The sequence below is a fragment of the Mugil cephalus genome, chromosome 15 (genome assembly GCF_022458985.1).
Source record: "Mugil cephalus isolate CIBA_MC_2020 chromosome 15, CIBA_Mcephalus_1.1, whole genome shotgun sequence".
Lineage (NCBI taxonomy): Eukaryota > Metazoa > Chordata > Actinopteri > Mugiliformes > Mugilidae > Mugil > Mugil cephalus.
In genome coordinates this window covers 17055436-17078053 of record NC_061784.1, presented here as the reverse complement: position 1 = coordinate 17078053, position 22618 = coordinate 17055436, and the positions used below count along the sequence as shown (strand labels likewise).

The 22618-nt window shown below is 40.8% G+C and overlaps 1 protein-coding gene across 2 annotated transcripts; it reads right to left on the bottom strand.

Annotated features, from left to right (window-relative positions):
• Positions 1 to 8825: 8825 nt before the first annotated feature.
• On the bottom strand, positions 8826 to 21787 carry tmem248 (transmembrane protein 248). 2 transcript variants are annotated; one of them, XM_047607129.1, is made up of 7 exons: positions 21454 to 21787; positions 20194 to 20352; positions 19431 to 19719; positions 16417 to 16567; positions 15008 to 15191; positions 12845 to 13026; positions 8826 to 11745 (listed from the first exon to the last, which is right to left on the bottom strand). In XM_047607129.1, exons 1-7 carry the CDS (start codon positions 21454 to 21456, stop codon positions 11688 to 11690), a joined length of 1026 nt encoding a protein of 341 aa, XP_047463085.1. In that variant the 5' UTR covers positions 21457 to 21787; the 3' UTR covers positions 8826 to 11687. The 2 variants fall into 2 exon arrangements, with proteins under 2 accessions (XP_047463085.1, XP_047463086.1); XM_047607130.1 differs by having other exon boundaries at positions 12883 to 13026.
• Positions 21788 to 22618: the final 831 nt, after the last annotated feature.

Sequence of the window (22618 nt, the reverse complement as noted above, 5' to 3'; positions counted from 1 at the left end):
CTGCTGGTTTAATAATAATAATAATAATGCAAGGGAATAGAATTAAACATAAAATACTGTACTATTATTATCCAACAATGCTGGCTTGAATCTTCACGGTGCAGTAATGTCATTGATTTTGAAGCTGCACAAAGTCGCATTGTGATCTATCTATAAAGATGAACCATGATTCTCCAAATACCAAAGTGAAACCAAAATTAGTGATGTTCAGTACCACAGATTTCCTTTCTGATCCCATGAGGAGTAAAATTCAGTCTGGTATCAGTGATACCAATACGATACTTTGTGTAAATACATCCTAATGTGTCTCGTAAATCAAAAAAAAAAGAAGTGTATTTCACATCACAGCTTCATAAATTAAATGAATGAATCACTCTGATGTCCTGTATTCTTTAACACAATCATATGAAATATGTGAAAATGTTGTTTCAAACACTTAAAAAAAGAAATAAGTAAAATAATAACACCATCAAAATAAATTGTTTAAGTATTAAGAACCACTATAAACAACTTGCATCTTAATTCTGACTCTGTGCTTCTCCTCTTCTGTTCTCCTCATTATAAAGGCCTTATATTCTGGTACCACGAGACTGAAGTATCAAAAGAATTGATATTTTGATTCGACAATCAATTTCAGAACGTAAAGACCTGGTATTGGAAGTATCGATATTTCAGTATCGATCCGCACATCACTAGATAAAATATGTAGGTTGGTGTTGTACATCCATCATACTCCAGCGTACAAATATCTGCCATTATGTCACACAATGAGCACATGGAGAGGATAATATTGATCAAAAAGAGACATCCTCCTTGAATCACCGCTGCTGTGGATGTCTACTCTCTACGAACAGGCAGATTTAAGAACTTTCCAATTAAACAACAAGAAAAGATGAAAAAGGTTTGATTGTGGAACCTCATTTTGCAGCAGGAAGAGGCGGAGCTTTGGAGCTTCCAATAAAATCCAGCCAATCAGAGGAAAGTGGGCTTTTAAGGAAGGAGGACCTTAAAGAGACAAGAGCTAATGTTGCCCATTTTTAGGCCCAAACTAAACAGAGGAGCTGAGTAACAGGGAATGTGAGATAAATATGGACATTTTTAAAAAAGCTAAAACATCAGGAATGAATAAATCTGGATTATGTGGAATCTGGATTAAATAAAACAGAGCCAAAAACTCGAGAATAGTTCTCCTTTAAATTGTTGTAAGACCAACTACATGGTTTGAGCTAACACACTCGCTGCAGGACTTTGTTCCGACACGATGAGTGAGCTCACCGTTGGTTTTATATCCAGGCAAAATGGTTTTGGTGTTTACAACCTGTGTGGTGATGAGCGCTCCCATTTTGTGGCCCCGAACTTTGTCGCAGCGCTGAGCCCCCCTCACCCCCATCTAACGCTGATGAGTACAGTGTTATCACAACCAATGTGACCTGAAATAATAAACCACGAAATTGAGTCCCATGTTTCCGCTAAATCAGAATAAATTACGGTTTGCAGAGTGACTCCAGGTTCATCTATTGCTACAGGCTACGCTACTACACTCTGTGAATAGGACAAAAACGAGAAAAGGTTTGTGTTGTTCTATGTAAAGATTTTAGAGAGAAAACTGTATCGGACTGTGTTAACTCCGCTGCCTTCCCTCTGCTAAGCAACAGTTAGTTATCTGTGAGTCCTGACGCAATCTCTGTATTATTCAGAGCAGCAGCGACAAATGGGTAAACAGCCTCAGCCAAATAGCGCTCCATGTCTGGAGCAATCTGATTAATGGTGTCTTAACAAGCGCTCCGAAGAGGCTCCGCCGCTCCCGTCACCCAGGAACTCGGCGTAAATGAGGGAGAGTCAAGGGAAACGGTGACCTTTTCAAACATTCTTGTTCTTAGCGGCCAGCGCTGATGCCTAAAATACTGCCTTTAATTTTGGCTGCTCTCAGGGCGCTAATGCCCCTGGTGAAAAGGGGATTAAAGCAGGGCCAAATCACAACTCTTTTCTTGCAGCACCGGCGGCTTCTGTGATTCTGCGGGCTTCAGCTCTTTTGCTGCTTGGGTTTTAGAGTTAAAGGCTGAATTTGAAATGCAGTTAAGCAGACAAACTATTAAATGACAGCATTCGTGGACCAAAAGTGCATAAATGAATCTTCCCCTTTCACACACGGTGTTCTAGCTGAACAAAGTAACAGGTCCTTTTACTCATTACTCAAAAAATGAAGCATCTCTGCACCCCAAACATCAGTTTGTCAGAATTTAATTTAAAGGTGAAGCCAAAGAAACTCACTTTTGGCTCACAATGTCAATAACAGTCGGAAATGTTTAGAACAAAAAATATATATATTATAATTTTCTCTTTTTGAGGAGGAGTGATGTGTGTAAGTGTTTATTGACTTTTTGTCATTTATTTAATTTTTATTTCTTATTATTATTTAGTGTATTTTTTTTTTCATTATTTTATTTATCTCTTTTTTGTAGTTAAAATGTTCTGTTTTTTGCCATTTTTTTTCTTCTCTCTTTTTTATTGATTGTCGTAACATTCAGTTACAACAATCAATGCTAACTATTTTTTTTAGGATTTATGACGTATATCACACAGTCTGTCCAGGATGTTTAAAATGATGTTCACATTGTTCAGTAAATAAAGTTGGGGGGAAAGAAACGAAATATTCAACCACCACCAACCATATTTGAGTTATTTTACAATTTTACTCACGATTGCCAGTTCCTCCCATGGAATAACAGCCCCACATCATCAGGGATCCACCTCCGTGCTTGACCATGGAGATAATATTCTTCTGGTAAATAACGAAATACCGTAAATAAAGAAATACCGCTGGTCCATATATCCAGACAGTTCCAGTTTGCAGTCTTATCCAAATTCCTCCTGGAACGTGAACCTCCCTGGGGTTTTTATATGCTTCACAGCGGAAGGAAATGAAGCATCATTATAGAGTCCCCAAAGACTTAATTATGTTTGAGGTCCACTTAAGGCCATAGACACTCTCAGAAACATTCAAGAGCCACAATGTTTTACTGGATTTTTACAATACTACATCATGCATTCTCTGTGTTGGCTTAATGTATCACTCCACTCATAAAGAAGTCATCAAAATCAGAATGTTGTGCTTTGGAAAAAACAAAAAAGGAAAAAAAAAAGCTAAATCCTTAAAATCTTCGGGGCTGTTGAATATTCCTGATTGCATCTGTACACTACAGTGATATTGTCCCTGCTAACGATGCCCTCTGGTGGTGACAACAGAAAGACTACGGGAAGATAAATGAAGCATCAGAGTACGTACATTGTGTTCAAGGAGATTATCAGTTGTTTTAGGTAGTTAATATAATAGTGATGCATGTTCAAGTGTCCATTTTTTTCTGAGAAGTTATAGTTAGCTATATGTTGCTATAGAAACAGGATGTGACGTCATGGTGACTACCAGCTGCCATGCCAACAGCTAAGGGTTGGTATCGCACTGGACCGTGAGAGTTGGAAAATAAAAATAAATAAATAAGTACAGCGTGTAATCCAACATTTCCTTATGTGTGGCTTCACTCTAAGACTTCACTGCAATGCAAGGAGGTAGGGACGGATTGTCCACATTTATACACAGTCTATGGTTCACACCTGTACAGGCCACTTGTTAATGCTGGACACACTTACTAGACTACTTCCTGGTTTATTGAACGGAAATTTATATTGTTTTTTTGGCATGTTCTTTTACGCTTTTATTTTTTAAATCACATTAGCAGAAAGAAAATTAAGTCTAATATTAACTTTCTCTCTCTTTTTTTTTCCATTTCTGACTGCAGAATAAAATAATGGGTTTCCTTTTTCATTTATTTGGATTTAAAAATAAAAATCAGTTTCTGGTTTTAAAAGCAAATTTGAAATACCAAAAACAAAAAAACACAATGCCATGGTCATTTTGGGGACTTTAAGCTTTAAGAGGTTTCCCTTAAACCGGTGTCAGAGCCCTTTCAGGACAGTTTTCAAATGACACATGGTTGCTGCAGATATTTGCTTTTCTTGCCATTTTTAAGTCTGCACTGGCCGTAGAAATAGCTTAGAACGCCACACTGCTAATTTATCACCTCATTACAGCTGATTTGGTTCATGTGTGCTCAATGAGCAGCCTACTCATACAGCCAGTGGACACGGATGCACAATAACGAGTGACTCGGAGACGTTTGGCAGCGGTTTGGCTCTCGGTAAACTGCAGAGAAAATAATCAGCCTACTTAGCTGCTAAATGGTCCGCTATGTTCACCAGCTAGTTGCTAACTTTATCCGTCTCTTGTTCGGTGTTAGCCACGGAGGGCACGGTGTGTTTAAGGAATAAGATTAGTGCAGCTTTAACGAGAACGCATACTTCACGTTCACATCTAAATTTGTATAATTGTTGGTAAATGAGGACGTTTTATTTGCTCAATGCATGGAGGCGTTGTAGGGATTTTTCTTTTCTTAACCAGAGACAGAGAAGAGAAGTAAAAGAAGACGTCTATGTCAAGTGTAACATGACAATATAGTCTAGCCATCTGATTTTTAATGTGTTATTAAAGTAGCATTCATCGATCAGCTCAAAGGCCAGTATCTGGTAACTAGCAGACTCCAGTCAGATGAATTTCTGAAGCATAACATCCACAGACATCTCCACTGAAACCACAACAGAAATTTAGAACTGATCTCGGATGAAACGTGCGATCATTAATTCAGAAACGTGATTGGCCTCGTGATTGGCTCAGCAGCGACAGGGGCGGGGCCTACTGTGTACAGGAGGCTTAGATTGACAGGTCCCAGCTAGTGCGGCTCTGTGCGTGTGAAGTGTTAACTGAAAGAATGATGTCTTCTGCCTCCATTTATCCCTTTACTAAAATATGTTGGATTCATGTTAATTTGTATTTAAAGAAATTTAAATTTGTGGGGCAAAATTGTGGGTAAAAATTTAAAAAATATATAAAAAAATGTCTAATCAACCAAAGATTTTGCACCAAGGGGTCCCATGTTGAAAACCTATACCTCAAGGTTACGTAAGAGGAGACACTGTCATATTTTTGTGTGACAAGCTGTTTCAGGAATGTGGTTCAGTTATGGATGTGACCACAGTTGTGGTCATTTTCATTAGCATTTATGCTAAGTGGACGTGTGTATTCTTAACTTTGGGAGGCCAGCCAATTACATGCAAATTAATATATACTCTAATACTTGAACTCTTTCAGTATTGTGTGATTATCATGTGTCCGGAGTGCTATCTTTTCCAGACAATATCCAAGAAAAATTTCCAAGAAACTCTACAAGTTCATTTGACTTTCTTTCATGTCATTTAAGAGTTAATTCCATATATTAATAATAGAACAGACAGAGTAACCACACTATATTTCGCCTTCTTTAATAATGCTCGGTGAGAATTATTAGAATATCCATTTCCAGGCTGTGACTTGGTATATATCAGTCCCACTGCCCATGGCTGCTTCACCAAACAGACGCGGTGGTCCGCCATTATCAGCCTCCAGCGTACAGTCGTCCCCCTTGGCCTCCACTCTACATCCTCCCACAACACGCTCAAGATGCAGCACACTATGCCCCTCAGCTAAGTGGCTGATTCGTAGTCATCTGCTTCTCTCTGAAATTACGCCGCCTTTCATCCCATTATTATGTGAATTTCATACGTGATTGCTCTGTTCCCTCGTTCGAGTTAGTTGCCTTTTCAGTACCGGATACGGCTTCCTGCCGTGGCTCACCGATGAGTCACAGGTTCAGATCTTCATGCATGCCGCATTATAATCATTGTGTACGTGTTCCGCTTCCTAGAACGGAAGATAAGCTTCCAAGAGTTTGGTGTCGGGAAATTCCACGACGAGACCAAAACCTACACAATGTGTGCTCGGTTGAGTTTCTCAATAATAAATAAGGGCGACTTCTACAGAAATCACGGGACTTGTTTGCGATGGAGCTCAATGAAATGGAGCAATGCCAACGCAGGGATTTATTAAAGATATCGCCCAAACCTGCTTTATGCTGCGTGCATCGTGTCTGGCTGGAAACTGTCCAAGGCACATTGCAAGAAAACGGCACGGTGTTCTTTCTGGTCACATTAACTGAGGGAGGGGAGTAATCAAATTGAATGTTCTCTGCTGCATTTAAGAGCTCTTTATTAACCCCCACCTCTGCCCCTGGAAGGAGGAGGAGGAGGAGGAGCAACACACGAATGTCTACACAGAACTTAACCTTTCCAGATCCCCTTTTACCTTCAGAAATGCCTTCATTCTTCGTGTCATACTTTCAACAAGGTGTTGGGAACATTCCTCAGAGGTTTTGGTCCATGTTGACATGATAGCATCACACAGTTGCTTCAGATTTGTCGCTTGCACATCTATGATGCCAATCTCTCGTTCCACCACATCCCAAAGGTGATGGTCTACTGGATTGAGATCTGGTGACTGTGGAGGCCATTGGAGTACAGTGAACTCATTGTCATGTTCAATTAACCAGTTTGAGATGATATGAGCTTTGTGACATGGTGCATTATCCTGCTGGAAGTAGCCGTCAGAAGATGGTACACTGTGGTCATAAAGGGATGGACATGGTCAGCAACAATACTCAGGTAGACTGTGGCATGTAAACCATGCTCAGTTTGTACTAAGGGGCCCAAAGTGTGGCAAGAAAATATCCCCCACACCAGTACACCACCACCACCAGCCTGAACCGCTGGTACAAGGCAGGATGGATCCATGCTTTCATGCCGTTTATGCCAAATTCTGACCCTGACATCTGAATGTCGCAGCTGAAATTGATCCACGTTTTGCCAATCTTCTATTGTCCAATTTTGGTGAGCCTGTGTGAACTGTAGTCTGATGCTCTGATGCCAGTTGTCTTGATCACCTCTACATGCCTAAATGCATTGAATTGCAGCCATGTGATCGGCTGATTAGCTATTTATGTTAGCAGGCAGTTGAACAGGTGAACCTAATAAAGTGGCAAGTGAGTGTATATAGGTATGTTTGTTCACGGCAGTTGTACAGCCACCTTACTGTTGCACATTTTTGAAATAAAAAAATTACTAGTCGCTTTCAGCATCATACCAACTAGTCGCTGATCACGTGACAACATGGACGCCTCCTAGAAGACAGGTGAGGAGCCCGTGCAGTTACAGTCCTGTTGCAGTGTGTGCTGTATGTGCTGAACCTGATGACGTAGCCACTGCTTGACTCAGTGAAACCAAACATTCTCATTTTTATAGTTGTCTTGTCCGTCATCACCATCCTTTCATGCTCTGCCAGCTCCCACGTCAGGTGTAACATGTCTGGCAGGCGCTGAGGACGTCATCATTAAGAGGTCTGACTCTAAACTGTTTGTCATGGCCTGGTGCACCCTCCCCAGGTTCACAGAGGTGCATCATTTAATAGTGACATTCATCCTCTGGGGATCACGAATATGTGTAAAAAAAAGGAGAAATTTCTGTTCTTCTGAAATATTCTCAGAGCTTCACCTTCTTCCTGTTTCAGCCCCCATGGGTAAACGGGGTCGCTCTGTGGTCTGAGGTCTCAGGGGCTAATTCTGACCTTTGTTCATCAGGGTCTCCAGTGGTTAGACCTGCTTGGAAATTCTGCCCTGCTGCCGTCTGCCCTTTGTGCCTCACAGATAAAGAATGCGTTTCAGCCAACGCACGCTGCGTATTAAAAGTGTCTTTGCTTCAGCTTATTGACATGACTCAGATGGCACAGAAGTCATAAGGAGTCAGAAATAAACTTTTCTTTATTATGACGGACATAACTGTTTCGCAGCTCAAAAGTAACGCACATAAGCAAAAGACCACCACGCCATGGTGAAGCACGGAGGTGACAGCATCACGTTTTGTGGTCGGTTGCTTTCCTTCAACTGGAAATGGAGCTCTAGTGAAGCTGTAGGGAATCACACATATCAGCAGAAGGTCTTGGTATTTTGATGCTAAGTTGAAAATGAGTGTAACTTCAGCAGGAAAAGATGGATGTTTTTTATTCAAAGGGCCAGGACTCAGAGAGCTCAGACCTGTCATTGCACACAAAGTATTGCAGTTCAACCTGAAGAAAGCTGTGCACAGGAGATGCCCTCACAATATGACGGATCTGGAAAATGACAGTTTTGCCAAGAAAAGTCAAAGTCAAAGCTAAAGTATGAGTCCAAAGGCGTGTGCATGGTTACCCTGAAGATTTTCTATTTCCACATTTTTCCTCTGCACTTTGGTGTACAGCGGCATAAGTGGTATTTCTTTTTAAAATATGCAAAAACCTTTTTTTTCATGTAATCCAACAAGGATGTTTAGATTTTATTTAGGTCACTGAGCAAACTGCTCTCCATTGTGGAGAATCTGTCACACCTTGCTCCTTAATAATCCTTCCTATGCAATGTATATAATATATAAAAATGCAAACCCTGTACATTTTTGCTCATATTACATATATTTATATTATTTACTTTGAATTATTATTTTTACTTGTGGTTCTCAAGAGTGTTGCTTTGTCCAACTGAGCTACTGTGACCAACCAATTTCCCTTGTGGGTGAATAAAGTCTATTTATATATCTATATGTCCGTGAGTTATTTTTAGAAGTTTACATCATTAAAAAAACCTCCATCATTAAAAAAGGCTCCAGACTGGGAACTGTAGATGGGCAGCATTTGCATCTTTCCATGTGATTTATTAACAGAAAGAGAAATCAGACATCGCCAGTCTCATCCTTTAATTCCTACAGACATATATTAAGCCCCAGAATTTATATGGCACTTTGCTTGTTTATTTATTCTCAACAGCTTTAATCTCCCAGTAGAAACAGACCAAAGCAGAAGTCAGGGACAAAAGCGGTTTTGAAGTTTAGAGACAGTTTATTTAAACTTGGATTCATTTACAGCAGTTCCACTGGAGAGAGGAGGAGGATGAGGAGGAGGAGGAGGAGGAGGAGGAGGAAGGGGAGGAGGAGGAGGGGAGGGGTCTGAAGGACGTCCTAGCCACATTTAAACCTATGGTCCTATCTTATGTATGTACAGAGAGGTGGATGCAGCTCGACAGTGCAGAAGGCACAGAGTTGGCTTAATACTTGCCTGTAAGCGCTGCTAACATGATGAGGAGGGTAACGGGGTGTGGTGGCCGGCCTTTTATTCGAGATGCTTCGTGTAAAGCAAACAACATTGTGACATGGTGCAACTTAAAGAGGACATGAATCCGCTGCTTTTTTTTTTGCTTTTTCTTTTTAAACTCCAGTCCTTGGTGATATAGTGGAGTAGCTTGGAAACTAAAACGGCAAGCAGCCTCTCCTCGAACTCCAAAATGCACACACGAAGCGTTTGAGCTCACACGCGATATAAAGACTACTCGTTTGGCTGCGTATTACAATGTGTGATATGTGAAGCAAAGACAAGTGAAACTGGACAATGTTAAGGCATTTTGCAATTAAATAGAAGCGATTCTGAAACGAGGATGAACGCAACGAGGAGGGACGAGAAGCAGGATACAAATATTCATTTTGACGTTTTGGCAAAAAAAAAAAAAGAAAGAGAAAAATAAGAAAAAAGTATGGCATGCTTCATTCACGAGTTCCACTTCCCCATCCATCACCCAGAATTTACAACTGCAAATAAAAGTCCAAATGGCAGGACGAAAGCAAGAGAGGATACATGCTCAAATATGATACACGTGAGAAATAGGAAGACTTTGTACTAGCATCATTCAGTGTGGGGGGAAAATAATCACAACCGTCAGGACCAAAACCCATTGACTTTCACTCATTCGCCTCCATTCACACTCGCACACACGAAACTCAAACCAGTATGTGTTTGATGCAATAACAATGACCAGAGATTCATTTCCGTCACAAAAAAAAAAAGATAAACCTTGTTTTTAACCACTCGAACAAAATCACAATTCAAGTAAAGCCTTTCGAACAGAAAGAGAGGAAAAAAAAAAACTACATCATAGTTTAAAATCACTTGGAATTCTTGCATCTCAGATTTAGATTATGCTGCTTATAAAAAAGTACATTCAACAGGTACGTCAATTATGGAACAAAATTATAGCACAGAGGTAAGTATCAATAATCGCTATTGAAAGACAAAAGAAAAAAAAAAATCAAAACATCATACATCATGAACATTAAAAGCGAACACACAGTAGACTGTTTCCATGGTTTCTTAATTCTCCCGTCGATATTTTGCCCAATTTACCATCTGATGTTTTAAATTTTCTTTTTTTTTTGTATGTTTCGAATGAATGATTGTCAAAGTTCGCTGTGATCTCAAATAAAGAGATTCAGCCAAACACAACGAGAGCCAATCGGAAATCTGAGGAGCTTGAGCTCGTTTCATTTCTGTGCAATGAGAAGTGAGAGTCGTTTGCAGATCAGATGCTCGGGCACCAGATATCGGAGAATAGCAGTCCACCTCGACGCCGCCCAAACTCACTCACGTGCATCCACACAAGACACAAACCAACAACAACAAAAAAAAAAAGACAATGAGTTGCACATTTTGTTTCACTGCTAAACAGTTAAAAAAAAGATCGTGTGTTAACGATAAATATATTAATCATAAATATAATTATATGCTAGTATATAATTATATTTATCTTTACTTCAAGGCTAAACCCTCAATATCAGAATTTGATTTTGGAAACACACAAAATAAAAAAAAGTAAAACAAAAAAACCTCACAGGTGAAAAGAACAAAATGTGCAAGAAATCTGAAGGTGCACTGACTATGCAAACACGTGCAACTGGACTGATAAAAAAAAAAAAAAACATAACGCATCAAAATATAATAACTCAAGGGCCACTTGACATTTACATCAATGGGACAAAGGATCTCAGACCACTGGCTCATCTCGCAGCCTATTCTTAAGCGAGCAAGTCCACCGAGTAGGTAAGGCAAGAAAATGTTTCGTTTCCTCCGAGTGCGACGGAGGAGACCGGACCGAGCCGCAAAACGCTGCTGCAGCTCAAAGCGACCGGCGGCGAATGAAAAGAAGACGAGAGGAGGCAGGAAGGCGAGCAGACGCAGGAGAACAGAAGGCAGGACGACGTCTTCGGTGTGGCGGCCACTCGTCCTGACCTAAAAACTGACCACAGGAAGTTCCTGCAGCTGGTCGGGACGCGACGGAGGGTCCGAATAAATAAACTTCTGACGCTGCAGAGAAAAGTGCTACTTCACTCTCTTCCCTCCTTGAGCCGCAAACTTCAACTGACCGAGCATCATGCTGACTCTGAGAAACACTTACAGCAGAAAGTCACATCTCATCAATATTATTTCTCTCTCTTTGTCTTTTCTTTCTTTTTTCTTTTTTTTAAATATTGCGTGATGAAACGCGGCAGAAAGAAAAACAGCGATGTATTTGTTTTTTGTGTTTTTTTTTGTTTTTGGACCTGGCCTTCTGCTTTAACGTACTGCATGTTCTGATTTCTGATGTGGCACATGGGGACTCAGGCAAAAATAAGACAAAAAAAAACAAACAAAAACAAAACAAAACAAACAAAAAAGGTTTTGCACAGAATATCAGAGTTCCTACAAATATTTACACCACAGATACAGGCACTTGTATATCTTTGGTTGGAGAAACCCAACATTGCAAGAGTAATGCATTCACAGAGCTTTTGTGTCCCTTATCGTATTTCCGGGGATCACTAGGCAACTGGTATGTTTATTTTTTCTTTCTTCTGTTTCTTTGAATTCGTCCGTGTTACGGGTAAGTCCTGCCATATCGCTCTGAAGTCTTTTTAACCCTCTGACAACGCCACCTGCAACACAAGAAACGCCGTTTAGTGCCGCTTACAGACCGGATGATGAGGGAAATCCTTCACCGAAAGAGTAAAAGAGAGCAGAGCAAAAGATAGTTTGGTCAGGTCATGTTTGCCCAAGAGCGATTCCTTATACGACCACTAGGAGGAGCTTAACAGTTACCAGAGCTGTGCATAACATGAGGACTTTGCACCAAACAGAAAAGCAGAAGTGACAGAGTAGAAATCAGAGCCGCGTTATGTTCCAGCCGTCATATTTAAAATGTTTGCTGATGGTTTCCTCGTGAAGCAGAACATCGATTTACGCGCAGCTGACACAACAAGAACGTCCTCCGCTCGGCTCGGTCGGCACATCTGCTTTCAACATCATGAGCAAAACGGACCGAGCCGCTGGCTCGTGCTCTTTAGATGTAGGAATCTCCGGCTCAGCCCCCACCACCAGCTCGCCTCATTCAGGTCAGAGGAGTGACCTTTCTTAAAGTGGTTCGTCTCTGACCTGGTGCGAGCCGATATGTTTACAGTGGCTGTGGTGAAAGGTGATACATATTTATTCCCGAGTTCCACTCTCAAAGACTTCTCTAAAGGTTTACAATTTAAAATCTAGATGAGTTGATGAAACGAGTCCACGCGGACGAGGAGCAGTTTGGTCAAACTACTGTAAAAAGCCACTGAGGCTAACGTTAGCTGGCACGCTACTGCAGACTGATGTCAAATCTAAGAGTTTTTCATCCGCGTGTTTAGCTTTTTTCTCTTCTTTTTCTTCTTCTGCTGCTGCATTACTGCCACCTATGGGATCAGCGGATCAGTAGATTTACAGCAAGCTCATAAGAATGTGTGGTACCTCTGTAAGTAGCCTCCATTCGGATTTCATTGTGGGGCTTGTTTCAACCGATACAGAGGGGAAACTACAACTACTAGCTAAAAGAAGAAGTAGCAGAATGTCTGTGAAAAATATCTCCTAAAGTGTGATGTAGCCTGATTTGAGTGTTTGTGCGTAGCAGGAAGCAGAAACGGAAGAAGAAAGTCAGCTGTGTGAAGAGTCACAATCAAGTTGTGTCTTTGAACGATCACTGGTCGACCGATGCTTGGCTGAAACTACCTGTTGAAGTCATATAGCACTGCTGGTGTCTGATGTACCTTCTCAGGGCAGAAGTCGGGGTTGGTTTGTCGCACTTTGCCAGGCCGCCCCTTTATGACTGCATAGCAGAACATAGTGATGACCATGACAAACAGGAAGTAGCTAGTGTGCATCAGGTGAAGGTTGATGAGGGAACGGTCGTCCTGGTGAGGAAACAGTTAAAAGGTTGAACATCACAGAGTGACTTTAAATCTACTTTTTCAAATACTTAAGTTATTTACTATGGATGAAATGAAAAAAATAAAAATCCCACTTTTAGACCAGCAAGGTTACATCTCTACACATTGTGTTTTTTCGTGGGCGGGGCTTAGCTGGAGGAAAACTAATCCACATGAATTACACATTAGCTAACTCTGACTAGCAGCTTGTTGCTTGGTTTGTTGATTTTAACAATGGTTTTATCTGAATATGTACTATCCTCACTTCCCAGAACTGTGATTCTGAACTGTAATCAATAACACAATAGACGGAGGGTCTGGCAGGATTAGCTACTGTTCAACGGTCTTGATAGAGAAACCAAGCGTGTACGCTAAAGAGAAAATGAGGATATGGAAATCCTTAGTTGTCCTGAATACTTACGAACAAGTTTTATGTTGTTAAAACAAACCTGCATCAGGCCTGGGTTATTGTGAACTGAACCAACAGCTCCATACGTGTTGTGATTGTTAAACAGGCAAATGACTGCGCTAATGGGGCTATTATACAGGCTACCTGAGCCTCCTATTCTGCTCTGTGGTGGTTCGTTTTTGCCTCCAATTCTTGGTTGTTTTGCCTCCAGCTAACTGCCACGACATAGGACACAAAACGTTCTGAGGGACTGGTGGGAAGCTGAGGTTTAAAAACCCGTCGGAAACTTGCTTGACTTCTGTGAGAACCACAAACTGGTTCAACTAATTCCTATGAAATGCCTGAAAACTGAAGAATTTTCTCAGACGAGTGGTGAAACGTGTTCTCAAACCTCTACAAGTCCAGTTGCCTTTTTTTTTAAACACCTTTTGGATTATCATGACCTGGATGACTCTGAACCTGAAACATACCTACTGAACCTGCATGAAAGGACATAACTCTTCATACCAGCAGGTGGCAGCAGTCTGTATTCAGACTATTCAAAGGGAGAAATAATAAGAGGATAGAAGAGTTGGTCTATAGCTGTCTCAGCCACAAGCTGATTTAACTTAACGGACCTCATGTTTTATATTGAACTGCACATGAAGCTTGAAGCCTGGAGAAATCAAGCATGTATAGAAACTAAAAAAAAGCTTCTTTCATCAAAATAAATGAAGAAGAAATAAAAATAGACAAAAGGCATCCGTCCATTACATCTTCTGATGATGGTGGTGGTGACTGAGGCCACGCTGTTGAATTGTCTCTTTGTTCAGGACGGGTGGAGATCAGGTAACTGTGCAGGCACAGCATATATTTTCAGATTGGCTCACTGGAACATTCAGCTGTCAATGGGATCATTGTTATCCTGGAACAGTCCACCACCACCAGTATAGGACTAAACTCCCCTGAGAGCCACATTTGACTGTCTAGTTTGTTTTATATCAAGCTAGAATGCTGGTTTTCCATCTAGGGATGCCTCAACCAAGTTTTTTTTTTTGCCTCCCCGATGCAATACCGATCCTTTCAGATTCGGTATCGTCTGATCTGAGTCCCGATTTGATCATAAAGGCTTTTTTTCATCTTCCTTGTTTAGTCAAATGATATTTGATTTGTTGTCTTGTTGTAGTTAGCAGCTTTGATGCTAGCCATTAAAACAGAAGAGGAAGAAGATGTTTTAGTTCATAGCAGAACTTAAATAAACAATTGAAGAACATCAGGTTTCGCTGAAGCCAAATTCAGATCTGATCACATTCAAAATGCCTGTATCCGCCCGGATACCGGCTCAGATTTTCCTGGTAATCATGTGACATCCTGTTTTCTTCAAACAGTAATTACACAGAAGTGAAAAGTGTTTCTACATCTGTTCGAGCTTTACTTAATATAAGCATGTAGTTTGATTTAAAAAAAGGGTGAGAGATATATTCTGTACATGTGTTATTGTGGAAGCAGCACTTCTACTTATAGATAATTGAACCAGAAGCTCCGGCGCTATAAAAAAACAGTGAGGTGGAGACTCACATCGGGAACGATGACGGTAAGCTTTGGGTTGAGTGCGTGGTACACCTTGCCGATGGCTCCTTTGTAACACCAGAACGGGTTGTAGTCCTGACTGTATTTAGTATCCGAGTCACGGGCCGTCGTGAACACCTTGTACCAAGATGTTGCGTTGGTGTACGTCTCCGGCACGCAGTGTGGCGGCTGCCTGCAAACCAAAATATGCACAGTTGGCATCATGGAACCATTGAAATCCATTACAAAAGCACATGTCAATAAGGTTTGGTGATTTATAATCAAAACAATCAATAAGCTGAGAGAAAATTGTGGATAATTATTTATGGTCTTACAGATAAATGCAGTTTACCTAAGGACCAACAGAGGGCTCCACAAATACAGTTCTAATGTCTACCAATTTAAGTGCACAGAAGTAATGAGAACCTTCCTCTAACTCAAGTAATGATCTGATATAGAGGAAGCTAAAGGCTTTCACATCCTCATTTCAGATGCAGTACTTTGACTAGGCCTAGTTATAATTTGAGAGCTTGACAAGACACGCTGCTACACATCCTTGAAGGGTCCTGGAGACTGTAACGGCAAACTTACACCCTGTGCACGGGCACGCAAGTTATTTGTGAAAACTCTGTGTAAATCGTGCAGAGCTACAGGATCAGATCAGGGTTTTTCACTATTTAAAATCTGGCTACGGCTGAGAGCTAGCAACACCATTACAGACGAATATCATCAAATTTGTTACGATAGGATAACGAGTAGAGCAAAGTTCAGTTTTGTAGTGCAAACGCATGAAATTATCATTAATTGCCTTGAATCTAGGGGTGCATGATAATTATCGGGCCGATATCAGGAAATGAAGACATCATTCCGATAAGTCTGATATCTCACTGAAAAAATGCACTGATATTAACCATCATTGACCTGGATGTTACACATAAATCATAGAAACATGAACATAAAAAGGTCGAGGAAACGACTCGGGGAAAAGGGGAATTTCCGTCACAACCTGAATGCATCACAAACATTTGTAAATATACAAGATGGCGGTAGCAGTGTGCGAGTTTTTTTTTTAAAAAGTTTCCGAGGAAGACAGTTCGCTGGCTGAGCGCATGAAATGTTTAAAGAAAACACAGCGGGGAGGGAGAAATAGCAGCTTCAATACGTCGATATTTGTGAGGAATGCACTTTTCCAGGTTGTGTTTACATTTTTATTTACCAAAATAATAATAACTTTTTATGGAATGTACTTTTGTTTACAGACAAGTCTAACGTGTGTCGTGTTTTTGACAGTCAAATACCAGAACTGATGAGGAAATAAAAAACAACACCAGGAAGCTGTACTTCATTTTCGTCCCTATTGCTCGATCTAGGCCGATATAAAATGTGTCCCCATGAGCCGGGGAAGTTTGCCAACTCACACTGTGACTGGGAAGATATTGCTGGCCGCTGTGATGGTCATGCAAGTGCTGAACACCACCTGCTCGCAGTGGCTGTGCAGCACACAGTCGTCTGAGTTCCAGGATACGGGCAGGGTGAAAGTGATGTTTATTTCTTCATGAGCTTCCCGGCCTAAACGGAAAAACACAAGGAGAAGAAAACAGATTATTAGACGGTTTACACCGGGGATGTCAAAGTCGTCGTAGTTCGGGGGGGCCACATTGAGACCAGTTTGACCTCAAGTGGGACAAACCAGTAAGATAACAGCATAATAACATATAAGCAAGAACTTATATGTTATTTTCCATTTGTTTTAGTGCAAAGAAGAACAAGAAACCGAATTGCCTGTCGGGGTTTAATAAATCTTTCTGCATCTGTCAGAAAATTAGGAGGATGTTTACATTTAATAAAGTACCTTTAAAGAAATAACTGAAATTCAGGCATGTTGCTGCTAAATCCTGGGTTTCAGTGGTGTGTTCTGTCCACTTCTCTAACTAAAACAGTGGACAAATTAGAGATAGTACTTATTTTTTACTGAAAAATTGCAGTTTTCTATGTAATTTGCACATTCGTGCTACAGACCAGATTAAACCCTGTGGCTTTCGGCCCGTGGGCTGTATGTTTGAGAGCCCTGGTTTACATGATTAGACCTGAGACTCACACTCCCTCAGTGTATTGAATTGATTTTGAGCAGACATATGTTTTTATGAAGCACACCCATGAGCGTGACTTAGCAACCTCATAGCTCTGAGGTAATTAGGAGAGCCTTGAACAGTCTGTGTACAGTTCTCGCGGCGGGATATCAAGGAGAGAAAACAGCAGGAATATTTGACGCCATGCCGAGATACTCCCCTGACAACAAATGACAGGCCGATCTTGTGGGTTTACATTTATAATAATCTGCAGAGGGGATTAGACGATTATCAGAGCGGTGGGGCCGACGGGTCTATAGATGTGTATGTACAGATGTGGTCACCAAATATAAGCAAAGTCAAACAGCTGAGGATGTGAATCTTTTTTTTTGGAATCATTTATAATAAATGCACTTGTGTATTATAATTTTGTATTCACATACAACATAATTTTTAAATCTCTTTTATATTTCATTCTTTGAAAACTGTTTTGAACCAATTATTTTTCTGCAAGTTTCAATTAAGAATTTAGTTTTTTCCCCCACATTAACATTACTCCTTTTTTGTCTATAGTGACGGGACTATTTGCTCTGTGCAATTAAATATTTGCATAGCTCTTTGTTGACTTTTCTCCTCTGTTCTGGTTGTTTTAAGATTTAAGGCAAGGGCTCATGCTGTTTGCAAAGAGCTCTACACCCTCAACAACTACAGCGCCATAAAATAAATGACAGACAGATACATGCCTGAAGAATGGGAGCAACTGTCTCTGACGCAATAACATCATGTTTCTGAGGCAGATAACGTATCTTAATAATAGCGTGTAGGGCGGTAAAGTAATAAATTCACCTGAACTTCAATACAAATAGAGGTAATTTTTAACAATGTTTGTTCTGACATGCCCCATAACTGAACAGCAAATATTAATTCTACTGAATAATTCTACTAAATATAAAGATCAGAAATAAAAATCTAACCGTTTACATGGGCACTAAATAAAACGAAATATATATATATATATATATATATATATTTCTAGATGGAGCCATGTTTTCATTGTTAAAGCCCATGAGGATTACATCCATTTGTTTTGCCATCGCCACGTTTCTGTTCCTCCAGGAAACTCGTCACATCTCCTGATGTTTACCCCACGTGGGCCAAACATGTGCAAACAGAATGGATTTATTTCCAACCAGAGCGAAAGCATCGGATTAACGGGTTACATGGTTATGAGGAGCTCATACTTTCCCGTTAAACTGATTATCAAGGCTTTACGCTACCCCTCTCACTGGGTCACATGAGCCTTTTTTTTTTTTTTTTTTTTTTTTATTCAGATGATTTGTGGAATACTAATGAGCACGGAAATAGAATAAGCAAATACATGCAAAGTCGAAGAGCAAGAGTACGCGCCTTCATCTGTCACAAACTTCATAGAACACTAGAGATCGGTATCGGGTGGTTGTTTTTCGGGGACATTTTCTGCTGTGATGCTGGTTGGCTTTAGCTACAGTCGATGCTGACAAAAATCCGAGGAGAAGAACCAAAATCACGTGGCTAATCATGCGGACACACTTAACTGGGGGAAAATGAAGTCAGTCAGACGGAAATTTGTAAATTATGTTTGATAGTTGGCTAAAAAATACTAAAATAAAAAAAACTGCGAAAGAAAAAGGGAATAAATAGCATCAAGGTGAAAATAAGTTTAAAAATAAGTTTATGTTGATGAATGACCAAGACACTTCTGGAGTAGAGAGCACAGATTTTCTGGAAACCTGGTACGAGTGACACTGTAAACACATACATTAACGTTGACAGACGTGTTTACTGTCCTTCACACAGTCACACGGTGCACGCGTGATCTAAGCTAATACAAGGTAGGCAAGATAAGAAAAGGCCTCTATTAGGTTAGTGTTACATTTAGTTTATTTAAGATCTGATCAAGACCAGGCCAAGGCCAATACTTAACATTAAAAGATCGTATCGCAGCAGCACAAAAATCAGTATGTAGACACAATGTGTAAAAAGGAGGCTCATGACACATTTGGAATTTACTTTCACTGTATTCTCCTTTCCAAAACCTCTTAATGTGAAATCTATAGGGGGACTGAAGCGTTATGTTACACAGTGCCGCCACTGTTTGCTCTCAGGGTCTAAGTAAAGCCACCACCCAAAGAGGTAAGGTAAGACCCCCCACCACACACAAACCTCCCAGATCATTAACGTATAGACGCTGTAGACTCCATGAACAAACATATAAATGCTGGTTAATTATTACAGCGCCGCCTTTAGACATCACAAACAGATTTCCCCCCTCCACTGACAGCAGGGCTAATAAAACGAATCTACTGATTAGATAGAAAACCTACCCGACAGGCCAACTTGCTGTCCCAGCACTGTGGCGTAGAGGTGCGTGATATTGCGAGAGTACCCTCCAAACGGACGCTGGGGGTCCAGAGTGAGGGTGATGGGGACCGAGATGTTAATGGGGCCCGAGTCCTCGAGCAGGAGCGGGGCCTGGGTGCTGGAGCGAGCCTGGCCGCTGGTCACGACCATGCTCTCCGGCGTGGTGGACTCGTTCAGGCCGTGCTTTATCGTCTCATTCTCCGAGACGCAGAAGTCCAGCTCGTTGAAGCGCAGTAGAAAGGTGTTCCAGTCCTGAGACAGAGGGGACGTGTGGTTTGGATGTGGTTGGGACACATGTCGCAATTAACTAGACATCTATTACCTGGTTTATACTGTACCTGAAATCCTATTCTTTACATTAACAAAATACCTCCAATTATAGCTTTAACAGGATTTACATTAGACCCTAGTTTAAAATGGGCTCAGATGATGTATTACCTGGACAATACACCAATAAAACCTGGATTACCCAATTGTTTTACAGAACCAGGCAACTTTAGCCTTAGATACAGATATGGGAGAGACTAAAAAATATCGAATAGGTCACATCGTAAATGGGGCATAGCTGAAGTTTTTGGGCAAACACATCCTCGTGGCATAAAGTACACAATAAAGGTCAAAGCCTGACATTTAGCATTAGCAGTGATCACATTTTTACTGGTATTTAAAGGAGCAGGCTGCATAATTACATCAATTTTAAAAAAGAAGTGTGTGGATGTGTCTTACCTCTGTCAACTCTGGAGACTTGATTTCTTTAATCTTAAAGAAGTAACCGATGGTCAGGAAGGCAATGGCCACTGCACTGACGCTGATCATAAAAATGACCAGAGGTGGACGGTTGTTGATGTAGCTTCTCAGGTTCTCTATAGGATTTAACAGGTACACCTGCACAACAGACAAACACACAGTGTGAGCCTTGACGAGGACACTTGAGATGAAGTCACAGAGCAACAAATCAGACCACAACAATGAAGGGTTGAACAGCCGCCTTGGAGATAATTCAGATAAGAAAAAAATAAATTAATAAATGGTTTAATACCATCTCCTCCCCACGTTTCCTGTGATCACTTCACTACTGAGCTGTAAAGTGTTAACAGAAATTAACTGACAGTTTAATATAAGCTTCTGTTTTTAATCTGGGATGGAATTAAACACCAAAGAGTCAGTCTATTGGATACAAGTCAGCATGTTATCGTTTTATTTTTTTATTATTATTATACAAATGCAAACACAAACAAACCTGCATTTCCGCTTATATATTTCAACACGTAAACAACTAGAACATCTGATTGTGCACCACGCCATCAACTCGTTTAGCAGGATTCTTGTGCATGCCGTTTCCACAGAACACTTGGCAGTAAAAGATGCACGCTAGATAAGTGATTTGAGAAAGGCCCAAAGGCAATATGTTAATAGAACAACTGCTTCCAACTAGAACATTTTCTTATTTAAAACGTCTAAAGGTAAACAACAAACGTGCAAAACATACGTGTTAGATGTCTGGCCACCATTTCATCCTTATATATATCTATTAGTAGCCACCTGCTTAGACGTCTCTTTGAGCTTGGTGCATGTCCAATGCAGCAAGGAAGGCAGGTTTCAATCAACAAAAACATGATCACCAAAACAAGCTGCAACGAATTCACAAGTTGTGGGAAAACGGCTAATAGCGCTAATACTGTCGACATTTAGAGGCCCTAACCACTACGAGGATGTCGCAATGTGCGCTCTGCCAAATTGTGTGCAGCAGAGTAACTTTAAAACTGGAAATGTTTTCAAGTGAACACTGTGTTCAGATTCACGGACACTAGAAACCGCAGTAGCCAGGTGACAGGAGCTGTCAACCTTGGAGCAAGTCATGCTACTTACCTGGTCCGCCGGAAAAATAAAAACATTCAAAGACAATATGACACACTTAGGGGGAGACTATAACATTTTAGGAGCAGATGATTAGTTTTCACAAAACAACGCACAAGCTGTTCTCACCATTTTTTCTTTCTGTGCATGCGACGGATGCTAGCTGGGAGGTTGGTGGAGGGCCACAATAAGGCAGCAGCGAAGCTAGCGAGTTAGCCTCTCTGCTAAGCTAGCTTGTGCTAAGCTTCCTCGAAAGCTAGTCCCTCCTGGATATTCCGCTGAAAAGCAAAAGTCGGTGTTGGGAGGAGAAGGCCGGGCTTTCAGCGTACAAAACCCCACGCAGACTCCTTCCCATTCTTCGCTCTATACTTTACTGCGACTCCGAGGAGAAATAGATTTCGTGTACAGTCTGTAATAACGTCAATAATGTATCTGGGTCCCGCACTGCGTACGTAGTGGGGAAGGCGCCGCCTTCTTCTCGACATTTCCGTAATAATGTGCGCGTGAAAATAGCCGTCCGCGCAGTTGACGGCGTCCACGTTACGCAATTTACGTAGCCGAGAACGCGTTCGGCATGTTTACAAATTGTCGGAGGCCTTTGCTGCATTAAGGCACAGTAGGAAATATAAAAGTTCAACGGGGTTGCTCAATATCTTTATGTATTTATATCACAAATTGCATAACACATTTTATTCGCGGATAGCACATTGAGATGAACCGCGCTGTTTCCGAGGGAGCCCTACATAGAAAGATAATAAAACACAACGAAACAATCACAATACAACAGACACAATCACATACAGCACGCACAAGGCTCTCGGACACCAGCCTACTTATACATATTTATGAAGTTGAATATAAAAGGTTGAGAGCAAAAGGAAAGAGGGTGATTCAATCTGCTAAAAAAAAAGAGTGTTGGAGAAAATATATTGGGAAGATTGAAAATCAAAACATCAGTTACTGTAATTTGGCAGGCATGTTTGGAGTCTATAGGGAATCTGGGATATTGGTTTTAGAGAATGGGTGAATGTTTGCTAGCAGTGATGCTGAAAAAGCAAAAGTGTTTGAGAATAAATTTAAAGCAGTTTGTGGTGGTGAAAACATAGAGGGCATAAACAGAAGAAATTAAACATTAGGGAATTACAAATATGTGATGGAGTTGAATGAAGAAGACACAGATGTCTATAATTTATATCTTTCTAAAGACGAACTGCAGAGACCATTAGAAAGATTAAAATCGTCAGATCCTGGAAACGATGGTTTAAGCTATGAAACTGTTCAGAATCTAAATGAC

Coding starts and splice junctions, on each gene's coding strand:
- tmem248 (XM_047607129.1), bottom strand. Junction 19,720..20,193: donor AGTCTCCAGAGTTGACAGAG/GTAAGACACATC, acceptor CCTCTGTCTCAG/GACTGGAACACCTTTCTACT. Junction 11,746..12,844: donor GTGCTATATGACTTCAACAG/GTAGTTTCAGCC, acceptor CTTGTGTTGCAG/GTGGCGTTGTCAGAGGGTTA.